This window comes from Neoarius graeffei, chromosome 26 (assembly GCF_027579695.1).
Source record: "Neoarius graeffei isolate fNeoGra1 chromosome 26, fNeoGra1.pri, whole genome shotgun sequence".
Classification (NCBI taxonomy): Eukaryota; Metazoa; Chordata; class Actinopteri; order Siluriformes; family Ariidae; genus Neoarius; species Neoarius graeffei.
In genome coordinates this window covers 43,369,549-43,393,472 of record NC_083594.1, presented here as the reverse complement: position 1 = coordinate 43,393,472, position 23,924 = coordinate 43,369,549, and the positions used below count along the sequence as shown (strand labels likewise).

Genomic DNA, 23,924 nt, shown 5'->3' with positions numbered 1-23,924 from the left:
CTCCAAACATAACGCTTCTCATTTAAACCAAAAAGTTCTATTTTGGTCTCATCCATCCACAAAACATTTTTCCAATAGCCTTCTGGCTTGTCCATGTGATCTTTAGCAAACTGCAGACGAGCAGTAATGTTCTTTTTGGAGAGCAGTGGCTTTCTCCTTGCAATCCTGCCATGCACACCATTGTTGTTCAGTGTTCTCCTGATGGTAGACTCATGAACATTAACATTAGCCAATGTGAGAGAGGCCTTCAGTCGCTTAGAAGTTACCCTGGGGTCCTTTGTGACCTCACCAACTATTGCTTTGCTCTTGGAGTGAACTTTGTTGGTCAACCACTCCTGGGGAGGGTAACAATGGTCTTGAATTTCCTCCATTTGTACACAATCTGTCTGACTGTGGATTGGTGGAGTCCAAACTCTTTAGATATGGTTTGAACTCTTTAGAAACTCTTTAGATACGGGATGACAATGGGATTGTCCTCCCATTGATTGAAAACACCTGACTCTAATTTCATCTTCAAATTAACTGCTAAACCTAGAGGTTCACATACTTTTGCCACTCACAGATATGTAATATTGGATCATTTTTCTCAATAAATAAATGACCAAGTATAATATTTTTGTCTCATTTGTTTAACTGGGTTCTCTTTATCTACTTTTAGGACTTGTGTGAAAATCTGATAGTTTTCACACAAGCATGCCCGGATCACCGCACAGGCTTCATATGGCTTCAGCCTAGGGGCCCCCACGCCCCCCGCCTCGCAGGGGGGCCCCCAATTGGTCAAAAGAAAAAAAAACCTTCATATTCATTGGCTCAAAATGAATATTTAAATAAACGGACGCTGATTGGGTGAGGCAAATCCGCCTTCCATATATAAACGTTAGACGTCACGCACGACGTCACTCCACAGTTGAACAGTGAACATGTGTGACAGAAAATACGAGAGCGGTGCTCAAAAGCGCAAGGCGCAACGGCAAAAAGCCCAACGTGACAAAGCTCTATTGAGCAATATACCAAAACTAACAGGGTTTTTTAAACCTAATGAAACCCAACTGGCAATAGCGTAGCAAGCGTTATGCTAGTGTCATGATAAACAAACACACACGTTAAACAAACTTTTAAGAATGATACTGGTTGTTGATCATTAGTTTGTTTACTTTGTCTTTATTGCCTTTCATTATAGCCTCTTCATCGTGTACTTGAGAGGTTCAGTTGCCTAAAAGGCCTACAGGCACATTCAATTGACAGTTGCATAAGTTGTGATAAGTTGTTGTCAATCTAAACCTTATAGTTTTTGGTGTTCTGTTTTTGCTGGCCCAACTGTACAAAGTCTCATCTCATCTCATTATCTCTAGCCGCTTTATCCTTCTACAGGGTCGCAGGCAAGCTGGAGCCTATCCCAGCTGACTACGGGCGAAAGGCGGGGTACACCCTGGACAAGTCGCCAGGTCATCACAGGGCTGACACATAGACACAGACAACCATTCACACTCACATTCACACCTACGGTCAATTTAGAGTCACCAGTTAACCTAACCTGCATGTCTTTGGACTGTGGGGGAAACCGGAGCACCTGGAGGAAACCCACGCGGACACGGGGAGAACATGCAAACTCCACACAGAAAGGCCCTCGCCGGCCCCGGGGCTCGAACCCGGACCTTCTTGCTGTGAGGCGACAGCGCTAACCACTACACCACCGTGCCGCCCACTGTACAAAGTTTAATAATGAAAAAAAAAAAAACTTTAAAATGTAGAAAATAGACAATTCTTTACAGGTAGATGGGATAAGATGGTGGGGGGGGGCCTACAGCAACTTGTAGCCTAGGGGCCCCTGGCCATGTTAATCTAGCCCTGCACACAAGGTCATATTTATGGTCATGTTTATGCAGAAATATAGACAATTCTAAAGGGTTCACAAACTTTCAAGCACCACTGTAAGTATGGTATATTTGTTTGCAAATTTTGACAGCATCTGCATTAAAATAGTGAGCCTATGCTTCTGGGCGGCACGGTGGTGTAGTGGTTAGCGCTGTCGCCTCACAGCAAGAAGGTCCGGGTTCGAGCCCCGGGGCCGGCGAGGGCCTTTCTGTGCGGAGTTTGCATGTTCTCCCCGTGTCCGCGTGGGTTTCCTCCGGGTGCTCCGGTTTCCCCCACAGTCCAAAGACATGCAGGTTAGGTTAACTGGTGACTCTAAATTGACCGTAGGTGTGAATGTGAGTGTGAATGGTTGTCTGTGTCTATGTGTCAGCCCTGTGATGACCTGGCGACTTGTCCAGGGTGTACCCCGCCTTTCGCCCGTAGTCAGCTGGGATAGGCTCCAGCTTGCCTGTGACCCTGTAGAACAGGATAAAGTGGCTACAGATAATGAGATGAGATGAGCCTATGCTTCTCTCCTAGCTTTTGTTTCTTGAGCCTATATATAGAGAGAGCCTATATGGTATTTAGCAGACGCAATTGTCCAAAGATACTTTCAATATATATAGTAAACACTACATTATTAGTAAACCAATACAAAAACACAATCGAGCTACTCTGACACAGCCTGCCTTCCAGATGATAGCAGCTGCATGACTGCAGGATTTCCCTTTTTCTGTTCTGGCTAGGCTCAACCTCAGCCTTTAAGCAAACAAACTCGCCCTCTCTTTTACACATCATTTTGCCAATTTTATGACTGTATAGATAATTGTATGCCTCCGTGCTTTTGTAGCTCCTTAGCTCCTCGCCATCAATGCCCTCACTAAGAATAAAATCATTGACAATGTCAACGTAGCTGACGTCAAGCCACAACTTAGTGCCGTTTATCCATTCCGTGAGGGTAGACGGATGAGGCACTTTGATCGTATTATCTCCAGGGCACATCAGAAAATCGGACCTGTGTAAACATCTTTTAGTCAGCTTTGAGCTGAACTACCTAGCAGTTAGTGCTATAAACATCAATGCAGTGGAGCGGAAGAAAGATCCCGGCTTCTGCTATGACGCAGCAATGAATCATGGGGAAGGTCAGAGTTCGGGGAAGTTGTGGATAAAACCAACCATAAACTGAAGCACAATGCCATAGTCAGGTGCCATAGTATGAACAAAGACAACATCACAAAAGATTTATGGGCTAAATATAAGGGTAGCTTCACAACATCTCATCATCTGTAGCCGCTTTATCCTGTTCTACAGGGTCGCAGGCAAGCTGGAGCCTATCCCAGCTGACTACGGGCAAAAGGCGGGGTACACCCTGGACAAGTCGCCAGGTCTGACACATAGACACAGACAACCATTCACACTCACATTCACACCTACGGTCAATTTAGAGTCACCAGTTAACCTAACCTGCATGTCTTTGGACTGTGGGGGAAACCGGAGCACACGGAGGAAACCCACGCGGACACGGGGAGAACATGCAAACTCCGCACAGAAAGGCCCTCGCCGGCCACGGGGCTCGAACCCGGACCTTCTTGCTGTGAGGCGACAGTGCTAACCACTACACCACCGTGCCGCCAGTTTCACAACATAACTAAAATAAATTAGGCCACTTGTAAAATCCCTGTTTTTCACCAGATTTTTTTATTGTTATTATTAATAGCTTGATTTCATCCAGGGGCGGCACGGTGGTGTAGTGGTTAGCGCTGTTGCCTCACAGCAAGAAGGTCCGGGTTCGAGCCCCGTGGCCGGCGAGGGCCTTTCTCTGTGGAGTTTGCATGTTCTCCCCGTGTCCGCGTGGGTTTCCTCCGGGTGCTCCGGTTTCCCCCACAGTACAAAGACATGCAGGTTAGGTTAACTGGTGACTCTAAATTGACCGTAGGTGTGAATGTGAGTGTGAATGGTTGTCTGTGTCTATGTGTCAGCCCTGTGATGACCTGGTGACTTGTCCAGGGTGTACCCCGCCTTTCGCCCGTAGTCAGCTGGGATAGGCTCCAGCTTGCCTGCGACCCTGTAGAACAGGATAAAGCGGCTACAGATAATGAGATTAGATGAGATGATTTCATCCATGTTGGATATTTATGGTAAAGCTGCCAAGACATAGAAGGAAAAGCCCCTTTTTTTGGCATCACTCATGACATTTTTGCTAATACTACTGCAGAGGGAAAAATAAATTCCTACCATAAATAACCTTTCACATGATGCCCATATTTTCAGTTTGAAATGATTTTTTTGCTTCTTTTGATACCAACAAAATATTTAAAGAATCATCCATTCAAAGTCCCAAGAGAAAGCCATTCAGATGCGTTTCACATTTGACTGTATGCGTAATCATATCAGCCTGTTGCACGCTGAAACTGAACATGGGAATTTAAGTTAAAAATGTGTGCACAACACAGGACAAGTGTGAAAATAAATGAATTGTATGAGGAAGTCTGATAGTTAAAACCATATTCCTACATCTAAAAAATAATAAATGAATTATTAAAAATAAAACTAAAAAAAACACAGAACATTTGAAGTACCTAAAAAACATTATTTATATGACTATTCTGGAAGGTTTTCCCCTTGTGCTGTTGCTTTAAAACCATGTCTCATGGCTCCCTGCAAAAAAATAATGACAGAAAAAGTGAAGTCTGAAAGCCAGTATATGTGACAAGCTGAGAAACTAATGTTGTGGTCAGAGGGTGTCGTAAATCCTCTCGAATGCAATATGAATGTGACAACACCTACAAAGAATTTCACATGATCTACAAAAGCTGAAAACTTATCCCAAGTCTCCCCGCTGTCTGTTAAATTAGATAAATATAAAATGTAATGCTCTGGAGAAGGGAGTCTGCTAAATGCCTTAAATGTAAATGATTCACAAAGGATAACGATTATCGGTCAACCATGGACACAGGTCACAGTCATTCCCAAGCAATTTAAGCGTGCACTACAGCAGATGCTGTTTCAGACATTTAGAAAGTTACAAGTGTTGTGGAAATATGATACAGCATGGCGAACCAGGAAAAAAATCTGACATGACATTACATGGTGTGCAAGAGATTACATGGTGTGTGGGAGATTATATGATGTGCAAGAGATTATATGGTGTGTGGGAGATTCTATGATGTGCAAGAGATTATATGGTGTGCGGGAGATTATATGATGTGCAAGAGATTATATGGTGTGCGGGAGATTATATGGTGTGCAGGAGATTATATGATGTGCAAGAGATTATATGGTGTGCGGGAGATTATATGATGTGTGGGAGATTATATGGTGTGCAGGAGATTTTATGTTGTGCAGGAGATTTTATGTTGTCCGGGTGATTATATGCTGTGCAGGAGATTATATGATGTCCAGGAGATTACATGGTGTGCAAGAGATTATGTGGTGTGTGGGGAGATTATATGGTGTCCGGGTGATAATATGCTGCACAGGAGATTACATGATGTGCAGGAGATTATGTGGTGTCCGGGTGACTATATGCTGTGAGGGAGATTATGTGGTGTCCAGGTGACTATATGCTGCGCGGGGATTATATGATGCGCGGGAGATTATGTGGTGTCTGGGTGATTATATGCTGTGCAAGAGATTACATGGTGTGCGGGAGATTATATGATGTGCAAGAGATTATATGGTGTGCGGGAGATTATATGATGTGTGGGAGATTATATGTTGTGCAGGAGATTTTATGTTGTGCAGGAGATTATATGTTGCCCGGGTGATTATATGCTGTGCAGGAGATTATATGATGTGCAGGAGATTACATGGTGTGCAAGAGATTATATGGTGTGCAGGGAGATTATGTGGTGTGTGGGGAGATTATCTGGTGTCCGGGTGATAATATGCTGTGCAGGAGATTATGTGGTGTCCGGGTGATTATATGCTGCACAGGAGATTACATGATGTGCAGGAGATTATGTGGTGTCCGGGTGACTATATGCTGTGAGGGAGATTATGTGGTGTCCAGGTGACTATATGCTGCGCAGGGATTATATGATGGGCGGGAGATTATGTGGTGTCTGGGTGATTATATGCTGTGCAGAAGATTATATGATGTGGGGGAGATTATATGTTGTGCAGGAGATTGTGTGGTGTCCAGGCGACTATATACTGTGCAAGAGATTATATGGTGTGCGGGAGATTATATGATGTGTGGGAGATTATATGGTGTGCGGGAGATTTTATGTTGTGCAGGAGATTTTATGTTGTGCGGGAGATTTTATGTTGTGCAGGAGATTATATGGTGTGCGGGGAGATTATGTGGTGTCCAGGTGACTATATGATATGCAGGAGGTTATGTGGTGTCCAGGTAACTATATGCTGTGCGGGAGATTATATGATGTGTGGGAGATTTTATGTTGTCTGGGTGATTATATGATGTGCAGGGGATTATATGGTGTACCGGAGATTTTATGTTGTGCGGGAGATTATATGTTGTCCAGGTGATTATATGCTGTGCAGGAGATTATATTGTGTGCCAGAGATTTTATGTTGTGCGGGAGATTACATGTTGTTCGCAGTGTGCGAAATGAGGGGGGGTCTGGGGGGGTTTGACCCTCCCAAAAGCTAAACAAGCCCCCTCAAAAGATGTATTTTAAAAGACCAAGGTGGGTCCCAAAAAGACCCCTCTAAAACCTGTGCATGGGCAAAGTATTTTAAAACAATGTATTAAAATTAATTACAAAGCCTGTGGTAAAATATAAACCACTGAGAGATATTTCTGCTCTATACTATTATTCCATCCTGTACTATTATTATCACTCAAGAATTTCTTGGCTATACTGTTATTTGGGCCTGCACTGTTATTAAGACAGAGAAAAACTACCAACCTATCCATCCTATTATTCCTACCTGTACTATTATTTGGAACATGACAGTACAACCCCGATTCCAAACAAGTTGGGACAAAGTACAAATTGTAAATAAAAATGAAATGCAATGATGTGGAAGTTTCAAAATTCCATATTTTATTCAGAATAGAACATAGATGACATATCAAATGTTTACACTGAGAAAATGTATCATTTAAAGAGAAAAATGAGGTGAATTTAAATTTCATGACAACAACACATCTCAAAAAAGTTGGGACAAGGCCATGTCCCAACTGTGAGACATCCCCTTTTCTCTTTACAACAGTCTGTAAACGCCTGGGGACTGAGGAGACAAGTTGCTCAAGTTTAGGGATAGGAATGTTAACCCATTCTTGTCTAATGTAGGATTCTAGTTGCTCAACTGTCTTAGGTCTTTTTTGTCGTATCTTCTGTTTTATGATGCGCCAAATGTTTTCTATGGGTGAAAGATCTGGACTGCAGGCTGGCCAGTTCAGTACCCGGACCCTTCTTCTACGCAGCCATGATGCTGTAATTGATGCAGTATGTGGTTTGGCATTGTCATGTTGGAAAATGCAAGGTCTTCCCTGAAAGAGACGTCGTCTGGATGGGAGCATATGTTGCTCTAGAACCTGGATATACCTTTCAGCATTGATGGTGTCTTTCCAGATGTGTAAGCTGCCCATGCCACACGCACTAATGCAACCCCATACCATCAGAGATGCAGGCTTCTGAACTGAACGCTGATAACAACTTGAGTCGTCCTTCTCCTCTTTAGTCCGAATGACACGGCGTCCCTGATTTCTATAAAGAACTTCAAATTTTGATTTGTCTGACCACAGAACAGTTTTCCACTTTGCCACAGTCCATTTTAAATGAGCCTTGGTCCAGAGAAGACGTCTACGCTTCTGGATCATGTTTAGCTACGGCTTCTTCTTTGAACTATAGAGTTTTAGCTGGCAACGGCGGATGGCACGATGAATTGTGTTCACAGATAATGTTCTCTGGAAATATTCCTGAGCCCATTTTGTGATTTCCAATACAGAAGCATGCCTGTATGTGATGCAGTGCCGTCTAAGGGCCCGAAGATCATGGGCACCCAGAATGGTTTTCCAGCCTTGACCCTTACGCACAGAGATTCTTCCAGATTCTCTGAAGCTTTTGATGATGTTATGCACTGTAGATGATGATATGTTCAAACTCTTTGCAATTTTACACTGTCGAACTCCTTTCTGATATTGCTCCACTATTTGTCGGTGCAGAATTAGGGGGATTGGTGATCCTCTTCCCATCTTTACTTCTGAGAGCCGCTGCCACTCCAAGATGCTCTTTTTATACCCAGTCATGTTAATGACCTATTGCCAATTGACCTAATGAGTTGCAATTTGGTCCTCCAGCTGTTCCTTTTTTGTACCTTTAACTTTTCCAGCCTCTTATTACCCCGTCCCAACTTTTTTGAGATGTGTTGCTGTCATGAAATTTCAAATGAGCCAATATTTGGCATGAAATTTCAAAATGTCTCACTTTCGACATTTGATATGTTGTCTATGTTCTATTGTGAATACAAGATCAGTTTTTGAGATTTGTAAATTATTGCATTCCGTTTTTATTTACAATTTGTACTTTGTCCCAACTTTTTTGGAATCGGGGTTGTAAGTCTATGATTGATAAGTAGTACATAGCATCTAAGTTCGAACAGTTAAAACTGCAAACTATGTTATAGATTAAAACTTATAATTATAGTTAACATATTGACTCACTGAGAATAGTCTGAGATTGAATCACAAATAAGTACCCACAGTATAAAAAGAATATGCATTTTTAATATTTGTCACAGCAAAACTGCAATTTCAAGAGAGTTGTTGCAATAAATGCATAATGGTGAATCTGTGATGAATCATAGTCTATAATGGCCAACACATGCCCTTACCAGTGCACTGGTAAAGGCATGTGTTGGCCATTATAGACTATGATTCATCACAGATTCACCATTATGCATATGCTTATCTGGGGTAGACATCATTAGCCCCTGGAGACCTGATATTATAGCAAGTTAAGATTTTGATATTATCAGTGGCATTTATCACAGTATTTGTAAACACAAATTGTTGTGAAATGAAAGATCATAACCTCATAGCCATAGGGTTTATGTTTTAAATAAATATACAAATGTTGATTGTTCTTTATATTAGAGTGTACCATGGAGAGAAATAGAAAATTAGACTCTATCCCACCTGTTGGCAAAAGAACCATTTTGTCATACTTTACTGGTACATCTGGTTCCAAAACTAAAGGTATTTAAAATTACTAGCTGACATTGAATTCCCTAATTACATAAGTACATTAGCAAAAATAGCTTGTGTTTCAACTTTATCAGAAATGGTGCCTCAAGAAAACCAAACTATGGTATAACATATTACAGGGCTCGAAATTCGCGGTGGTCCGGTCGCCCAAGGCGACTTAATTTGTCACTTGGCGGGTAATTCCTGTCACTAGCCAGCCTGGCTGGCTAGTTGAAAATAAAAAATATATATGAAGCGAAGATTCAGACTAGGGCTGTGCGATATAACGAATATACTCGATATATCTCCGAAAATTCTGTGTGAGATACATATAATTATTATATCGTAACTATCGAGTATTTTATGGTCATCTGCCGACTTGCGTTTGTTTCGTGTTTGTTGCGTTTGTTTAAAACATTTTCTGGTGGTTTTCTCCCTGTCCCTCAGGCAGTAACGTGAGAGGCTGCCGAAGGGTAAAAAAAAACAATAACGTTACGCGCTCGCCAACCAATCCCGGGCAACATCTAGGTGCTGAAAGGAACTTGCGGGAAGATTTTCTAGTTCCGGTTTACAGCGCTGACTCAGTTCGTGCAATCGCTGGTGTTGCATAGGCTACCGTGTAAGCTCTGTCAATTTCAGCGACAAATTAAAAATGGAAGCGGACGAATTGGTTCCTAAAAGAACTAGTAAGGGGTCAGTCATCTGGCATTTTTTGGGATATCGCGAGGAGGACATGGAACAGCAAATGCCAATTTGTAAAGTGTGCAAAAAAAAAACAGGATCAAAATACACGGGTCTTGAAATAAATGCACATTAGTCATGAACAATGGTAACTACTCTCTTTTGTGTTATTTTTGACAGAAGTAAAATTCATACATGAAGAAATTTCGGCGAGTTGATTTCTGTTTGGCTAGTTACTTTGGAAGGGAACTAGTCCGGCGGGCTGGTGAAAAAAATATATGAATTTCGAGCCCTATATTATTACAGTATAACAACAACTGATTCCCATAAAGTTTATTATCTAAGTTTTGGGTGACCAGGGTCACTGACACTGACCCCCCCCAAACCAAAAATATATTTCGCACACTGGTTGTCCGGGTGATTATATGCTGTGCAGGAGATTATATGATGTGCAGGAGATTATACAACCCCGATTCCAAAAAAGTTGGGACAAAGTACAAATTGTAAATAAAAACGCAATGCAATAATTTAAAAATCTCAAAAACTGATATTGTATTCACAATAGAACTTAGACAACATATCAAATGTTGAAAGTGAGACATTTTGAAATTTCATGCCAAATATTGGCTCATTCGAAATTTCATGACAGCAACACATCTCAAAAAAGTTGGGACAGGGGCAATAAGAGGCTGGAAAAGTTAAAGGTACAAAAAAGGAACAGCTGGAGGACCAAATTGCAACTCATTAGGTCAATTGGCAATAGGTCATTAACATGACTGGGTATAAAAAGAGCATCTTGGAGTGGCAGCGGCTCTCAGAAGTAAAGATGGGAAGAGGATCACCAATCCCCCTAATTCTGCGCCGACAAATAGTGGAGCAATATCAGAAAGGAGTTCGACAGTGTAAAATTGCAAAGAGTTTGAACATATCATCATCTACAGTGCATAATATCATCAAAAGATTCAGAGAATCTGGAAGAATCTCTGTGCGTAAGGGTCAAGGCCGGAAAACCATTCTGGGTGCCTGTGATCTTCGGGCCCTTAGACGGCACTGCATCGCATACAGGCATGCTTCTGTATTGGAAATCACAAAATGGGCTCAGGAATATTTCCAGAGAACATTATCTATAAACACAGTTCACCGTGTCATCCGCCATTGCCAGCTAAAACTCTATAGTTCAAAGAAGAAGCCGTATCTAAACATGATCCAGAAGCACAGACATCTTCTCTGGGCCAAGGCTCATTTAAAATGGACTGTGGCAAAGTGGAAAACTGTTCTGTGGTCAGACGAATCAAAATTTGAAGTTCTTTATGGAAATCAGGGATGCCGTGTCATTCGGACTAAAGAGGAGAAGGACGACCCGAGTTGTTATCAGCGCTCAGTTCAGAAGCCTGCATCTCTGATGGTATGGGGTTGCATTAGTGCGTGTGGCATGGGCAGCTTACACATCTGGAAAGACACCATCAATGCTGAAAGGTATATCCAGGTTCTAGAGCAACATCTGCTCCCATCCGGATGACGTCTCTTTCAGGGAAGACCTTGCATTTTCCAACATGACAATGCCAAACCACACACTGCATCAATTACAGCATCACGGCTGCGTAGAAGAAGGGTCCGGGTACTGAACTGGCCAGCCTGCAGTCCAGATCTTTCACCCATAGAAAACATTTGGCGCATCATAAAACGGAAGATACGACAAAAAAGACCTAAGACAGTTGAGTAACTAGAATCCTACATTAGACAAGAATGGGTTAACATTCCTCTCCCTAAACTTGAGCAACTTGTCTCCTCAGTCCCCAGGCGTTTACAGACTGTTGTAAAGAGAAAAGGGGATGTCTCACAGTGGTAAACATGGCCTTGTCCCAACTTTTTTGAGATGTGTGGTTGTCATGAAATTTAAAATCACCTAATTTTTCACTTTAAATGATACATTTTCTCAGTTTAAACATTTGATATGTCATCTATGTTCTATTCTGAATAAAATAAGGAATTTTGAAACTTGTTGTGCGGGAGATTATATGTTGTGCAGGAGATTATATGATCTGCAGGAGATTATATTTTGTGCAGAAGATTATATGATGTGCAGGAGATTATATGTTGTGCATGAGATTATATGATGTGCAGGAGATTATGTGATGTGCAGGAGATTATATGATGTGCGGGAGATTATATGTTGTGCAGGAGATAATATGTTGTGCAGGAGATATGTTGTGCAGGACATTATATGCTGTGCAGGAGATTATATGATGTGCGGGAGATTATATGCTGTGCAGGAGATTATATGATGTGCGGGAGATTACAGTATGTGCTGTGCAGGAGATTATATGATGTGCGGGAGATTATATGCTGTGCAGGAGATTATATGATGTGCGGGAGATTATATGATGTGCAGGAGATTATATGATGTGCGGGAGATTATGTGGTGTCCAGGAGATTATATGATGTGCAGGAGATTATATGCTGTGCAGGAGATTATATGATGTGCAGGAGATTATATGTTGTGCATGAGATTATATGATGTGCAGGAGATTATGTGATGTGCAGGAGATTATATGATGTGCGGGAGATTATATGTTGTGCAGGAGATAATATGTTGTGCAGGAGATATGTTGTGCAGGACATTATATGCTGTGCAGGAGATTATATGATGTGCGGGAGATTATATGCTGTGCAGGAGATTATATGATGTGCGGGAGATTACAGTATGTGCTGTGCAGGAGATTATATGATGTGCGGGAGATTATATGCTGTGCAGGAGATTATATGATGTGCGGGAGATTATATGATGTGCAGGAGATTATATGATGTGCGGGAGATTATGTGGTGTCCAGGAGATTATATGATGTGCAGGAGATTATATGCTGTGCAGGAGATTATATGATGTGCAGGAGATTATATGTTGTGCATGAGATTATATGATGTGCAGGAGATTATGTGATGTGCAGGAGATTATATGATGTGCGGGAGATTATATGTTGTGCAGGAGATAATATGTTGTGCAGGAGATATGTTGTGCAGGACATTATATGCTGTGCAGGAGATTATATGATGTGCGGGAGATTATATGCTGTGCAGGAGATTATATGATGTGCGGGAGATTACAGTATGTGCTGTGCAGGAGATTATATGATGTGCGGGAGATTATATGCTGTGCAGGAGATTATATGATGTGCGGGAGATTATATGATGTGCAGGAGATTATATGATGTGCGGGAGATTATGTGGTGTCCGGGAGATTATATGATGTGCGGGAGATTATATGATGTGCGGGAGATTATATGATGTGCGGGAGATTATATGCTGTGCAGGAGATTATATGCTGTGCGGGAGATTATATGCTGTGCGGGATATTATATGATGTGCGGGAGATTATATGATGTGCGGGAGATTATATGATGTGCGGGAGATTATATGATGTGCGGGAGATTATATGATGTGCGGGAGATAATATGTTGTGCGGGAGATTATATGATGTGCGGGAGATTATATGATGTGCGGGAGATTATGTGGTGTCCGGGAGATTATATGATGTCCGGGAGATTATATGCTGTGCGGGAGATTATATGATGTGCGGGAGATTATATGATGTGCAGGAGATTATATGATGTGCGGGAGATTATATGATGTGCGGGAGATTATGTGCTGTGCAGGAGATTATATGATGTGCAGGAGATTACCTGAGCGGGATCTTGACCCTCAAGTAGCGGTCAATAGCGATGGCGAGGAGAGCGAGGATGGAGCTCTGAGTGAGAACGAGCATAATGCAGGCGACCATCAGGCAGCTGTAAAAGTGCGTCTTCAGTCCGGTGCTGATCGTAATGGCCAGAGGAATAGCCAGAGCCCCGACTGCGATGTCTGCCAAAGCCAAGCTGACTACGAAGTAAAAAGTGGTGTCCCGCAACGAGCGGCTGATCTTCACCGCCCAAACCACCAGCACATTCCCGAAGACGGAGGCGAGAGCGATCATCACCTCCATCCCAATGTAATACAGAGGAGGATCCGGCATCGCCTCAGAGTCAGTGAGTCAGAAAACTGTGGCGGAAATAAATGAACAGAACGCACCTTCTGTCCCGATCAAAACATAGCGGATTCCCGGAAAGGCGCAGCTCGGCGCTTCAAAGCCAGGTGAGAGAGAACTCCGTGGCACCCCGAACCCAGGGTCCAAAACGCGCATGACAGGGTGCTGTCGAGTCCCACAGCTTACGCATCCCGAGTGATGTCCATGAATATAAATCTATCCTTCCAACAATTATAATAATATTACTTCACCAGTGTGCGCTACACAAGTGCATCCATCCCACGACCTCATTCAGACTCCCCACAGCAGGTTCACGCAGCACGGAAACACTGGGATATCTAGAGGAACTGAAACAGGACCGCTTCCACCACAACCGAGACAGTCCTGCTGTCCTATATAGCACCGCGTTCTTTTCGTTCGCGCAAGTCACGTGATCGCTTCCGTTTTCTCCAGTCCAACCAAAACGTTCTGAGATCCATCCCACTAAGGTGCGCCAGCATGCCTTGTAGGGCAGACTGAGTACAGTTGAGACAGTTTTTGCTTTCTCATTTTCCACACACAAATTAGACTCTGAAAAGACACTAAACAAAAATGTTTTTGAGACATAATATATCCTCAATATGTGTGCTAATATATAACCAAGAAATTATATCTCTACGGTGTTTAAATTTTACGTAATTAATCAAAAACAAAAGGTGCACTTTTGTCTCAACTGTACCCATAATCTACACATACGGTGTACAGTTGAGACAGTACCATAGTACAGTTGAGACACCATTAAAAAGACTGGAAATCTGACATCAGTGCAAATGCAATTTTATTCATTTAATGATTGCAATTTTATTTTGCTTAATTTATCTTATTTCTGGGTGGCACGGTGGTGTAGTGGTTAGCGCTGTCGCCTCACAGCAAGAAGGTCCTGGGTTCGAGCCCCGGGGCCGGCGAGGGCCTTTCTGTGCGGAGTTTGCATGTTCTCCCCGTGTCCGCGTGGGTTTCCTCCGGGTGCTCCGGTTTCCCCCACAGTCCAAAGACATGCAGGTTAGGTTAACTGGTGACTCTAAATTGACCGTAGGTGTGAATGGTTGTCTGTGTCTATGTGTCAGCCCTGTGATGACCTGGCGACTTGTCCAGGGTGTACCCCGCCTTTCGCCCGTAGTCAGCTGGGATAGGCTCCAGCTTGCCTGCGACCCTGTAGAAGGATAAAGCGGCTAGAGATAATGAATGAATGAATGAATATCTTATTTCTTTAAAAATGTAATAGTTTACAACTCATCACTTCATATAAACCTTCAATATTTAACAGATTAACGCAACTATAATAATAGCATAAATAGAACAACAAACAGTAACAGAAAACAAGAACAAAAATTTATCTTTTTTTAATGACAGTGGTGGCATGTGTAGCTGTGACCACCATCGGTACACTCCACGTGAGACCACATGCTACAGACAGAGCATGAAATCCACTGCTCTCCAGGTCGTGATGCGGAAACAAATAAATAAATAAATAAATAAATATCAAATAGGCCAGGGGTTTTCAAAGTGTGGGAGAGTCAGCCCCCCCTCGGAGAGCAAATAAACAACAGCGCCCCCCCTTACAATTTTTGTTGTTGCTATACTTAATGTTCCATTCGTATTTTTGAAAAAATGGTTGTTGTACACATTATTTTTTTCTTTTTCACATTTTAAACATCTGTGCTTTTTAAAACATCTTGTTTTACACATTTTAAACATCTCATAGCATGGTTAGCTAGCACCTCTTGGCAGACAACACACTGTGGCAGTGGAGCATCTTCAGATCCATCTCATCGCATTATCTCTAGCCGCTTTATCCTGTCCTACAGGGTCGCAGGCAAGCTGGAGCCTATCCCAGCTGACTACGGGCGAAAGGCGGGGTACACCCTGGACAAGTCGCCAGGTCATCACAGGGCTGACACATAGACACAGACAACCATTCACACTCACATTCACACCTACGGTCAATTTAGAGTCACCAGTTAACCTAACCTGCATGTCTTTGGACTGTGGGGGAAACCGGAGCACCCGGAGGAAACCCACGCGGACACGGGGAGAACATGCAAACTCCACACAGAAAGGCCCTCACCGGCCCCGGGGCTCGAACCCAGGACCTTCTTGCTGTGAGGCGACAGCACTAACCACTACACCACCGTGCCGCCCGTAAAAATGAATTTTAAAATGTTTATTTCATTGAAATGAAACAACCTCACAATATCCTGGATTGAGGAAACATCACATATGGGAGTTGTGGTTACCAAGGAGCAGGAGACATGGTCTTTCGCTAACCACTACACCACCGTGCCGCCATCTTCAGATCCAGTCCATGAAAATCCAAACTTTAAATAATCGTGGTCATACTTCCTTCTTTTTTCAGTCCCCCCAGGATTTCACGGGCCTTTTTTGTGATTGTTGTGGGCTAAAATGTCTGATGTTGCGGGGGGTTTTCCAAAAAAATTGCGATGAAAGTTGCGGTGTTTTTTAGGTTTTTGTTGCGATTACATTGCGGGAGGAAGGGAAAGTTGCGAGAAATTGTTGCGATTTTCTCTTTTTGTGATTAAAATTGAGTGATATGTTAAATATTAAGTTATTACTGAAAAACTATTGATTAAAAAAACAAAGAGAAATGGTCCTATAAACAACTTTACCAATATACAAGATTACCAGGACTACAAAAATGCAGAAAAATAGGCTTTACTTATCCAAATGCACCTGTTGGTTCAAAAGTTAAAGTGCAGAGAACCTCACAGCACAACATGAAGTTACCTTAAAATATAATATAAATGCCTCAGCTTTCATGTAAGAAAAAAAAAACTATTAATACTAGTACCGTGTGCAGGCAGTCTCTCCTGAAGACTAAATTAAACAATAATTATAAACTCATCTCATTATCTCTAGCCGCTTTATCCTTCTACAGGGTCGCAGGCAAGCTGGAGCCTATCCCAGCTGACTACGGGCAAAAGGCGGGGTACACCCTGGACAAGTCGCCAGGTCATCACAGGGCTGACACATAGACACAGACAACCATTCACACTCACACCTACGGTCAATTTAGAGTCACCAGTTAACCTAACCTGCATGTCTTTGGACTGTGGGGGAAACCGGAGCACCCGGAGGAAACCCACGCGGACAACATGCAAACTCCACACAGAAAGGCCCTCGCCGGCCCCGGGGCTCGAACCCAGGACCTTCTTGCTGTGAGGCGACAGCGCTAACCACTACACCACCGTGCCGCCATCTTCAGATCCAGTCCATGAAAATCCAAACTTTAAATAATCGTGGTCATACTTCCTTCTTTTTTCAGTCCCCCCAGGATTTCACGGGCCTTTTTTTGTGATTGTTGTGGGCTAAAATGTCTGATGTTGCGGGGGGTTTTCCAAAAAAATTGCGATGAAAGTTGCGGTGTTTTTTAGGTTTTTGTTGCGATTACATTGCGGGAGGAAGGGAAAGTTGCGAGAAATTGTTGCGATTTTCTCTTTTTGTGATTAAAATTGAGTGATATGTTAAATATTAAGTTATTACTGAAAAACTATTGATTAAAAAAACAAAGAGAAATGGTCCTATAAACAACTTTACCAATATACAAGATTACCAGGACTACAAAAATGCAGAAAAATAGGCTTTACTTATCCAAATGCTCCTGTTGGTTCAAAAGTTAAAGTGCAGAGAACCTCACAGCACAACATGAAGTTACCTTCAAATATAATATAAATGCCTCAGCTTTCATGTAAGAAAAAAAACTATTAATATTAGTACCGTGTGCAGGCAGTCTCTCCTGAAGACTAAATTAAACAATAATTATAAACTAATAAAATAAATGGCTCAGGCTTCATAGAAGAAAAAAAACAATTTGAACAGAATCTCACAGTATGATGCTGAAGCTGCCGAAACAATGGAAAATAAAATACCATTTTAGCAAAAATGTTGGCATCCATTAACTTCCTGTATTAAGTAAAAAAAAAATAAAGTGCACACAGTGCTTCACTGTAAACATAACACACTTTCAGTGTTGCCAGATACTGCTGACGTTTTCCAGTCCAAAATATGTTCAAAACCCGCCAAAATGCACTTGAAACCGCCCAATCTGGCAACACTGCGCGCATGCTGCTTCTCTTGAACACACGGAAGTAAGGCGGAAGGTAGTTTGTCGACGTCACCTCAAGACGACGCCAACGATTGGTCAAATTTGCGGGAAAGTTGCGGTGATTGGATATAATTGCAACACCGCCCTGAATTCGCGGGGATTGGTTGAATTTGCGCTGAAGTTGCAAATCGCAACATCCTGGAGGCTCTGGTTTTTTGCTTGGCCCAGACTTTGTCTCCTCGCTCACTGTAGCTTTAGGTACTAAAAAACGATCCATTTTGTCTCTCACGTTGCGCCCCCCCGAAGAACTCTGGCGCCCCCCAGGGGGGGCGCACCCCACACTTTGAAAAGCCCTGAAATAGGCTATAGAACACATTCTCTCTTGTTCTCTCTCTCTCTCTCTCTCACACACACACGTGCGCTTGATGAAGTAACATTTCTATACATAACAGTTTTATGTGATGCCTTAATGATAATGCAGATTAAAAACTTGCTAGGTAGATAAAAACTAGCTAACAAGTGTAATCCATATATCTTTTAGTGTTTTGAGTGAGCTCTGTAATGACCTGTCTCAACTGTACTTGTTTTACCACGTTATATTTCACTTCATACTCTGATGTCTTGATAACATTCATGCAATACAAATGTATAAATAAATAGTAGAGAGTTCAAATATAAATAAACATTAAAAATTAATTCACAGATGTCTTTATTGGGGGCGGCATGGTGGTGTAGTGGTTAGCGCTGTCGCCTCACAGCAAGAAGGTCCTGGGTTCGAGCCCCGGGGCCGGCGAGGGCCTTTCTGTGCGGAGTTTGCATGTTCTCCCCGTGTCCGCGTGGGTTTCCTCCGGGTGCTCCGGTTTCCCCCACAGTCCAAAGACATGCAGGTTAGGTTAACTGGTGACTCTAAATTGACCGTAGGTGTGAATGTGAGTGTGAATGGTTGTCTGTGTCTATGTGTCAGCCCTGTAATGACCTGGCGACTTGTCCAGGGTGTACCCCGCCTTTCGCCCGTAGTCAGCTGGGATAGGCTCCTGCGACCCTATAGAAGGATAAAGCGGCTAGAGATAATGAGATGAGATGTCTTTATTGGTCTAATTGTGATTTAAACCCTGTTATCATAAGTGGGCATATGCTAAACAGCATGTGACGCAATAGAGTTCTACGTCGGGTACAGTTGATACATTGTGTCTCAACTGTACCCCGATGACCACCTCGCACATCGCACAGAATTGTGTAATGTCCTTCAATGCTACTATGCCATGCAATATATCTGTTTTTAGAGCACAAAACAACGTTTGCATACATGCAACTTTTATTTGGAAGTCATAAAGGGGTAAGAAGATATTCATTGTGGAAGGGACATGGAAAAATCAAAATCTTACCTGGCAAAAATGACTTTTCCCGATAACTTCGCAGCGGAGATTCGTACGGACTTCAAATTTCCCACGCTCAAAGAGGACGCTAACACGCATGTGCACAGCAAAAATCAGCACAGAGGTTTGCTGCGCACGCAAGATATTGCCGGTGTCTCAACTGTACATATGTCCCAACTGTACTCAGTCTACCCTACGAGATACTGTAGTAGGCATGAGTGGTTCAACTCATTTTCCTTTAGATACATCACTAACTAACACAAAGCCGAGTGGCCCAGTACTGATACTGATACTGAAATCTTTCTGATGTAAATGCAAACTTCAAAAGTTGCTCTTGAAAGCTTTAGCACTAGTATGAAACCTACACAGCAAAATCCGCATACCCAAATTAACACTGTCAGATTTCATTTCAACACTTTTAAAGTGTCTATATGGTGCTAAACACATGGAGTCCACCCTATGAGTGTTAATTTAACTCTTTTTGCAGTGTTGGTACCTTAACACTAATTTGGTGTCATTTTTCACTCTTTTTGGAGTTAAAAGTTAACACTTATTAACAACATCCAGTGTTAGTTTTTCTCAACACTGATATGTAGTGTTAGACATTAAAGTGCCATTCCACCATTGGATGTATTTTTTTTGGCACAAAATACAATATATTTTATGACAACATGACTAGACAGAGAAATCTTCATCTCATACCGCTTTATCCTGTTCTACAGGGTTGCAGGCAAGCTGGAGCCTATCCCAGCTGACTACGGGCGAAAGGCGGGGTACACCCTGGACAAGTCGCCAGGTCATCACAGGGCTGACACATAGACACAGACAACCATTCACACTCACATTCACACCTACGGTCAATTTAGAGTCACCAGTTAACCTAACCTGCATGTCTTTGGACTGTGGGGGAAACCGGAGCACCCGGAGGAAACCCACGCGGACACGGGGAGAACATGCAAACTCCACACAGAAAGGCCTTTGCCGGCCCCGGGGCTCGAACCCAGGACCTTCTTGCTGTGAGGCGACAGCGCTAACCACTACACCACCGTGCCGCCCAGAGAAATCTTTTAGCTTCAAAATGATATATCAAACATAATTTTTTGACAACGACAAGTATATTAATTTTGCGACCAAAGTCACCTACCCTTTTAATTTCCGCGCGGTAGTGAAACGTGATGTCATCGGCAGGTTCCCCTTCTTGTGTACCACGTCACGTGTGACGTGGCACAGATTATCAGCAATGGCGGATAGAACGCGATTGTCAGCTTCGGAAAAGAAGCGAAGGAAAATAGCAAGTGATGCCCAAAGGAGACGGTCGATGGTGAATATCGGCACAGCAATCGACAAGTGGAAATCGCGTTCTATCCGCCATTGCTGATAATCTGTGCCACGTCACACGTGACGTGGTACACAAGAAGGGGAACCTGCCGATGACATCACGTTTCACTACCGCGCGGAAATTAAAAGGGTAGGTGACTTTGGTCGCAAAATTAATATACTTGTCGTTGTCAAAAAATTATGTTTGATATATCATTTTGAAGCTAAAAGATTTCTCTGTCTAGTCATGTTGTCATAAAATATATTGTATTTTATGCCAAAGAATACATCCAATGGTGGAATGGCACTTTAACACTAATTTGGTGTCATTTTTCACTCTTTTTGGAGTTAAAAGTTAACACTTACTAACAACATCCAGTGTTAGTTTTTCTCAACACTAATATGTAGTGTTAGACATTAACTCTCTCAGAGGATCATTTGTTGACTATAAAAGTGTTAGCCCCATAACACTTAAAAGGTGTAAATACAGCTCTTCCTAGAAATGATTTTCAAATTAAAGTTTGCTGAAATAAAGGTGGACATATTTTGTGTTTCACAATTAAACATTTATTTTAAACATTTGCACCCCAGGGCGGCACGGTGGTGTAGTGGTTAGCGCTGTCGCCTCACAGCAAGAAGGTCCGGGTTCAAGCCCTGTGGCCGGTGAGGGCCTTTCTGTGTGGAGTTTGCATGTCCGTGTCCGCGTGGGTTTCCTCCGGGTGCTCCGGTTTCCCCCACAGTCCAAAGACATGCAGGTTAGGTTGACTGGTGACTCTAAATTGAGCGTAGGTGTGAATGTGAGTGTGAATGGTTGTCTGTGTCTATGTGTCAGCCCTGTGATGACCTGGCGACTTGTCCAGGGTGTACCCCGCCTTTCGCCCGTAGTCAGCTGGGATAGGCTCCAGCTTGCCTGCGACCCTGTAGAAGGATAAAGCGGCTAGAGATAATGAGATGAGATGAGATTTGCACCCAAAAAAAATGAAGTCACATTAAAAAATGTAACAATATATGTCCTTTAACTCTCATTAGAATATTGCTTCTGAAATGGTCTAAAGTAAGTCAACTGGTCAACAAAAATCAAAGCATGTTCATTACTTTGTTCCTGTATACAGTATGCATGAAAGTGTTCATCAAAATAAAGTGTATCAACAGTAGAGGCTATTATTAAAGCACACTGTTCATGTAATATTATGTTATAGATTTTGTTGAATATAGGGAGGTCATTGGATGTTCCAGTGCATACAAACAAATCAATCTGATACTCAGTGCCATAATTTCTGACCCATCTTGCAGTTGAAACATTTGAAAATGGATCTAAATGTAATGTTTGACAGAGTAATTGGCTTCAGCCAATCGATGTGTGTCTATGCAGTGGGCAGGGTGACATAAACACTTCAAGTGTAAAACCCAGGATCGGAGTTGAGAGTTAGAAGTTCAGAGTTAGTATTTATACAATTACACTGACAGGTTTGATTTCGTGACGCTTTGTTTTTACACCTGATTTTGACACCAACTACTTATCAACTGAAATCAAATATAATGGATTTAACTCTAACAGAGTAAAATTAACTCTACTCTTGCTCAAATTTCACTAACACCCAAAATTTAACACTTTTAAATTTGCTGTGTATAGAAGATCAGACATCTGTTTTGTTTTCATTTTTTAATAACAATTAGGGATACACTCACCAGCCACTTTAACTCTTTACCCCTTAAAGCGGTTGCTACAGCCACCCTTGTATATGTATATACTGTTCGCCCTTAGGACATATCTCATTCTCATCTCATTATCTCTAGCCTCTTTATCCTGTTCTACAGGGTCGCAGGCAAGCTGGAGCCTATCCCAGCTGACTACGGGCGAAAGGCGGGGTACACCCTGGACAAGTCGCCAGGTCATCACAGGGCTGACACATAGACACAGACAACCATTCACACTCACATTCACACCTACGCTCAATTTAGAGTCACCAGTTAACCTAACCTGCATGTCTTTGGACTGTGGGGGAAGCCGGAGCACCCGGAGGAAACCCATGCGGACACGGGGAGAACATGCAAACTCCGCACAGAAAGGCCCTTGTCAGCCACGGGGCTCGAACCCGGACCTTCTTGCTGTGAGGCGACAGCGCTAACCACTACGCCACCATGTGTCCACGTGGGTTTCCTCCGGGTGCACCCGGAGGAAACCCACGGCGAGAACATGCAAACTCCACACGGAAAAGAAAAGAAAGAAAGAAAGCACAACTTTATTCATCACACACTTGTGAAATTTCCTCTCTGCATTTAACCCATCTGAAGCAGTGAACACACACACACACACACACGAGCAATGAGCACACACCCAGAGCAGTGGGCAGGCATGCTAACAGCACCCAGGGAGCAGCTGAGAGTTAGGTGCCTCACTCAAGGCAGTCCCATATTAACCTAACCGCATGTCTTTGGATTGTGGGGGAAACCAGAGCACCCAGAGGAAACCCACAGCAAGAACATGCAAACTCCACACAGAAAAGCCCTCGCCGGCTGCTGGGTTCAAACCCGGAACCTTCTTGCTGTGAGGCAACCGTGCTAACCACTACACCACCGTGCTGCCAGGTTTCTCCTTCATTATGTTGAAACAATCAGGACATACCATACATTTTTGAAAACAGGGTGTGACAGAATACAAAAATCACTCATAAAGTTATGTTTCAACATTCACCAATTAACATGTACTGTCTGAAAGGTGAGTAATACCAACCAATCTTCACATTTTACATGAAGAATTCATGTCAAATGGTGTACAATAAATGATTACTGCGACTTTACAAAAATGCTTTATATAACGTTCAATTATCTTTTCAAAATTCATACATTTTATCATAAATATTCACCTAAGATACCTGTAAAGGGTAAAATACGTATATAGAGGCAAATTCAGAGTCCTCAAATGTTGTCATTATGGTGCGTACACGTCGGCGTCATATGTCGTCATTATGAGATACACACGGGTCGTCATATGTCATCATTAAGGGGTAAAGATTTAATAGGAACTTGTTCTTGGTTCTAAGATTCCTGTTCTCGGCTGTTTCATGCTGAGATGCTTTTCTGCTCACTGCGGTTGTAAAGAGTTGCTATGAGTTACTATATCCTTCCTGGCAGCTCAAACCATCCATCCATTATCTGTAGCCGCTTATGCTGTCCTACAGGGTCACAGGCAAGCTGGAGCCTATCCCAGCTGACTATGGGCGAGAGGCGGGGTACACCCTGGACAAGTCACCAGGTCATCGTAGACACAGACAACCATTCACACTCACATTCGCACCTACGGTCAATTTAGAGCCACCAGTTAACCTAACCTGCATGCCTTTGGACTGTGGGGGAAACTGGAGCACCCGGAGGAAACCCATGTGGACACGGGGAGAACATGCAAACTCCGCACAGAAAGGC

At 42.7% G+C, this 23,924-nt stretch overlaps 1 protein-coding gene across 1 annotated transcript in view; it reads right to left on the bottom strand.

The window, feature by feature from the left end:
- The window catches only part of LOC132874534 (adenosine receptor A1-like), a 32,432-nt gene extending 18,307 nt beyond the window's left edge, over positions 1–14,125 (bottom strand). The window contains exon 1 of the mRNA XM_060910780.1: positions 13,369–14,125. Coding sequence (XP_060766763.1) covers positions 13,369–13,697 — 329 coding nt within the window. The 5' untranslated portion in view covers positions 13,698–14,125. The remainder of the gene's footprint in view (positions 1–13,368) is intronic.
- Positions 14,126–23,924: the final 9,799 nt, after the last annotated feature.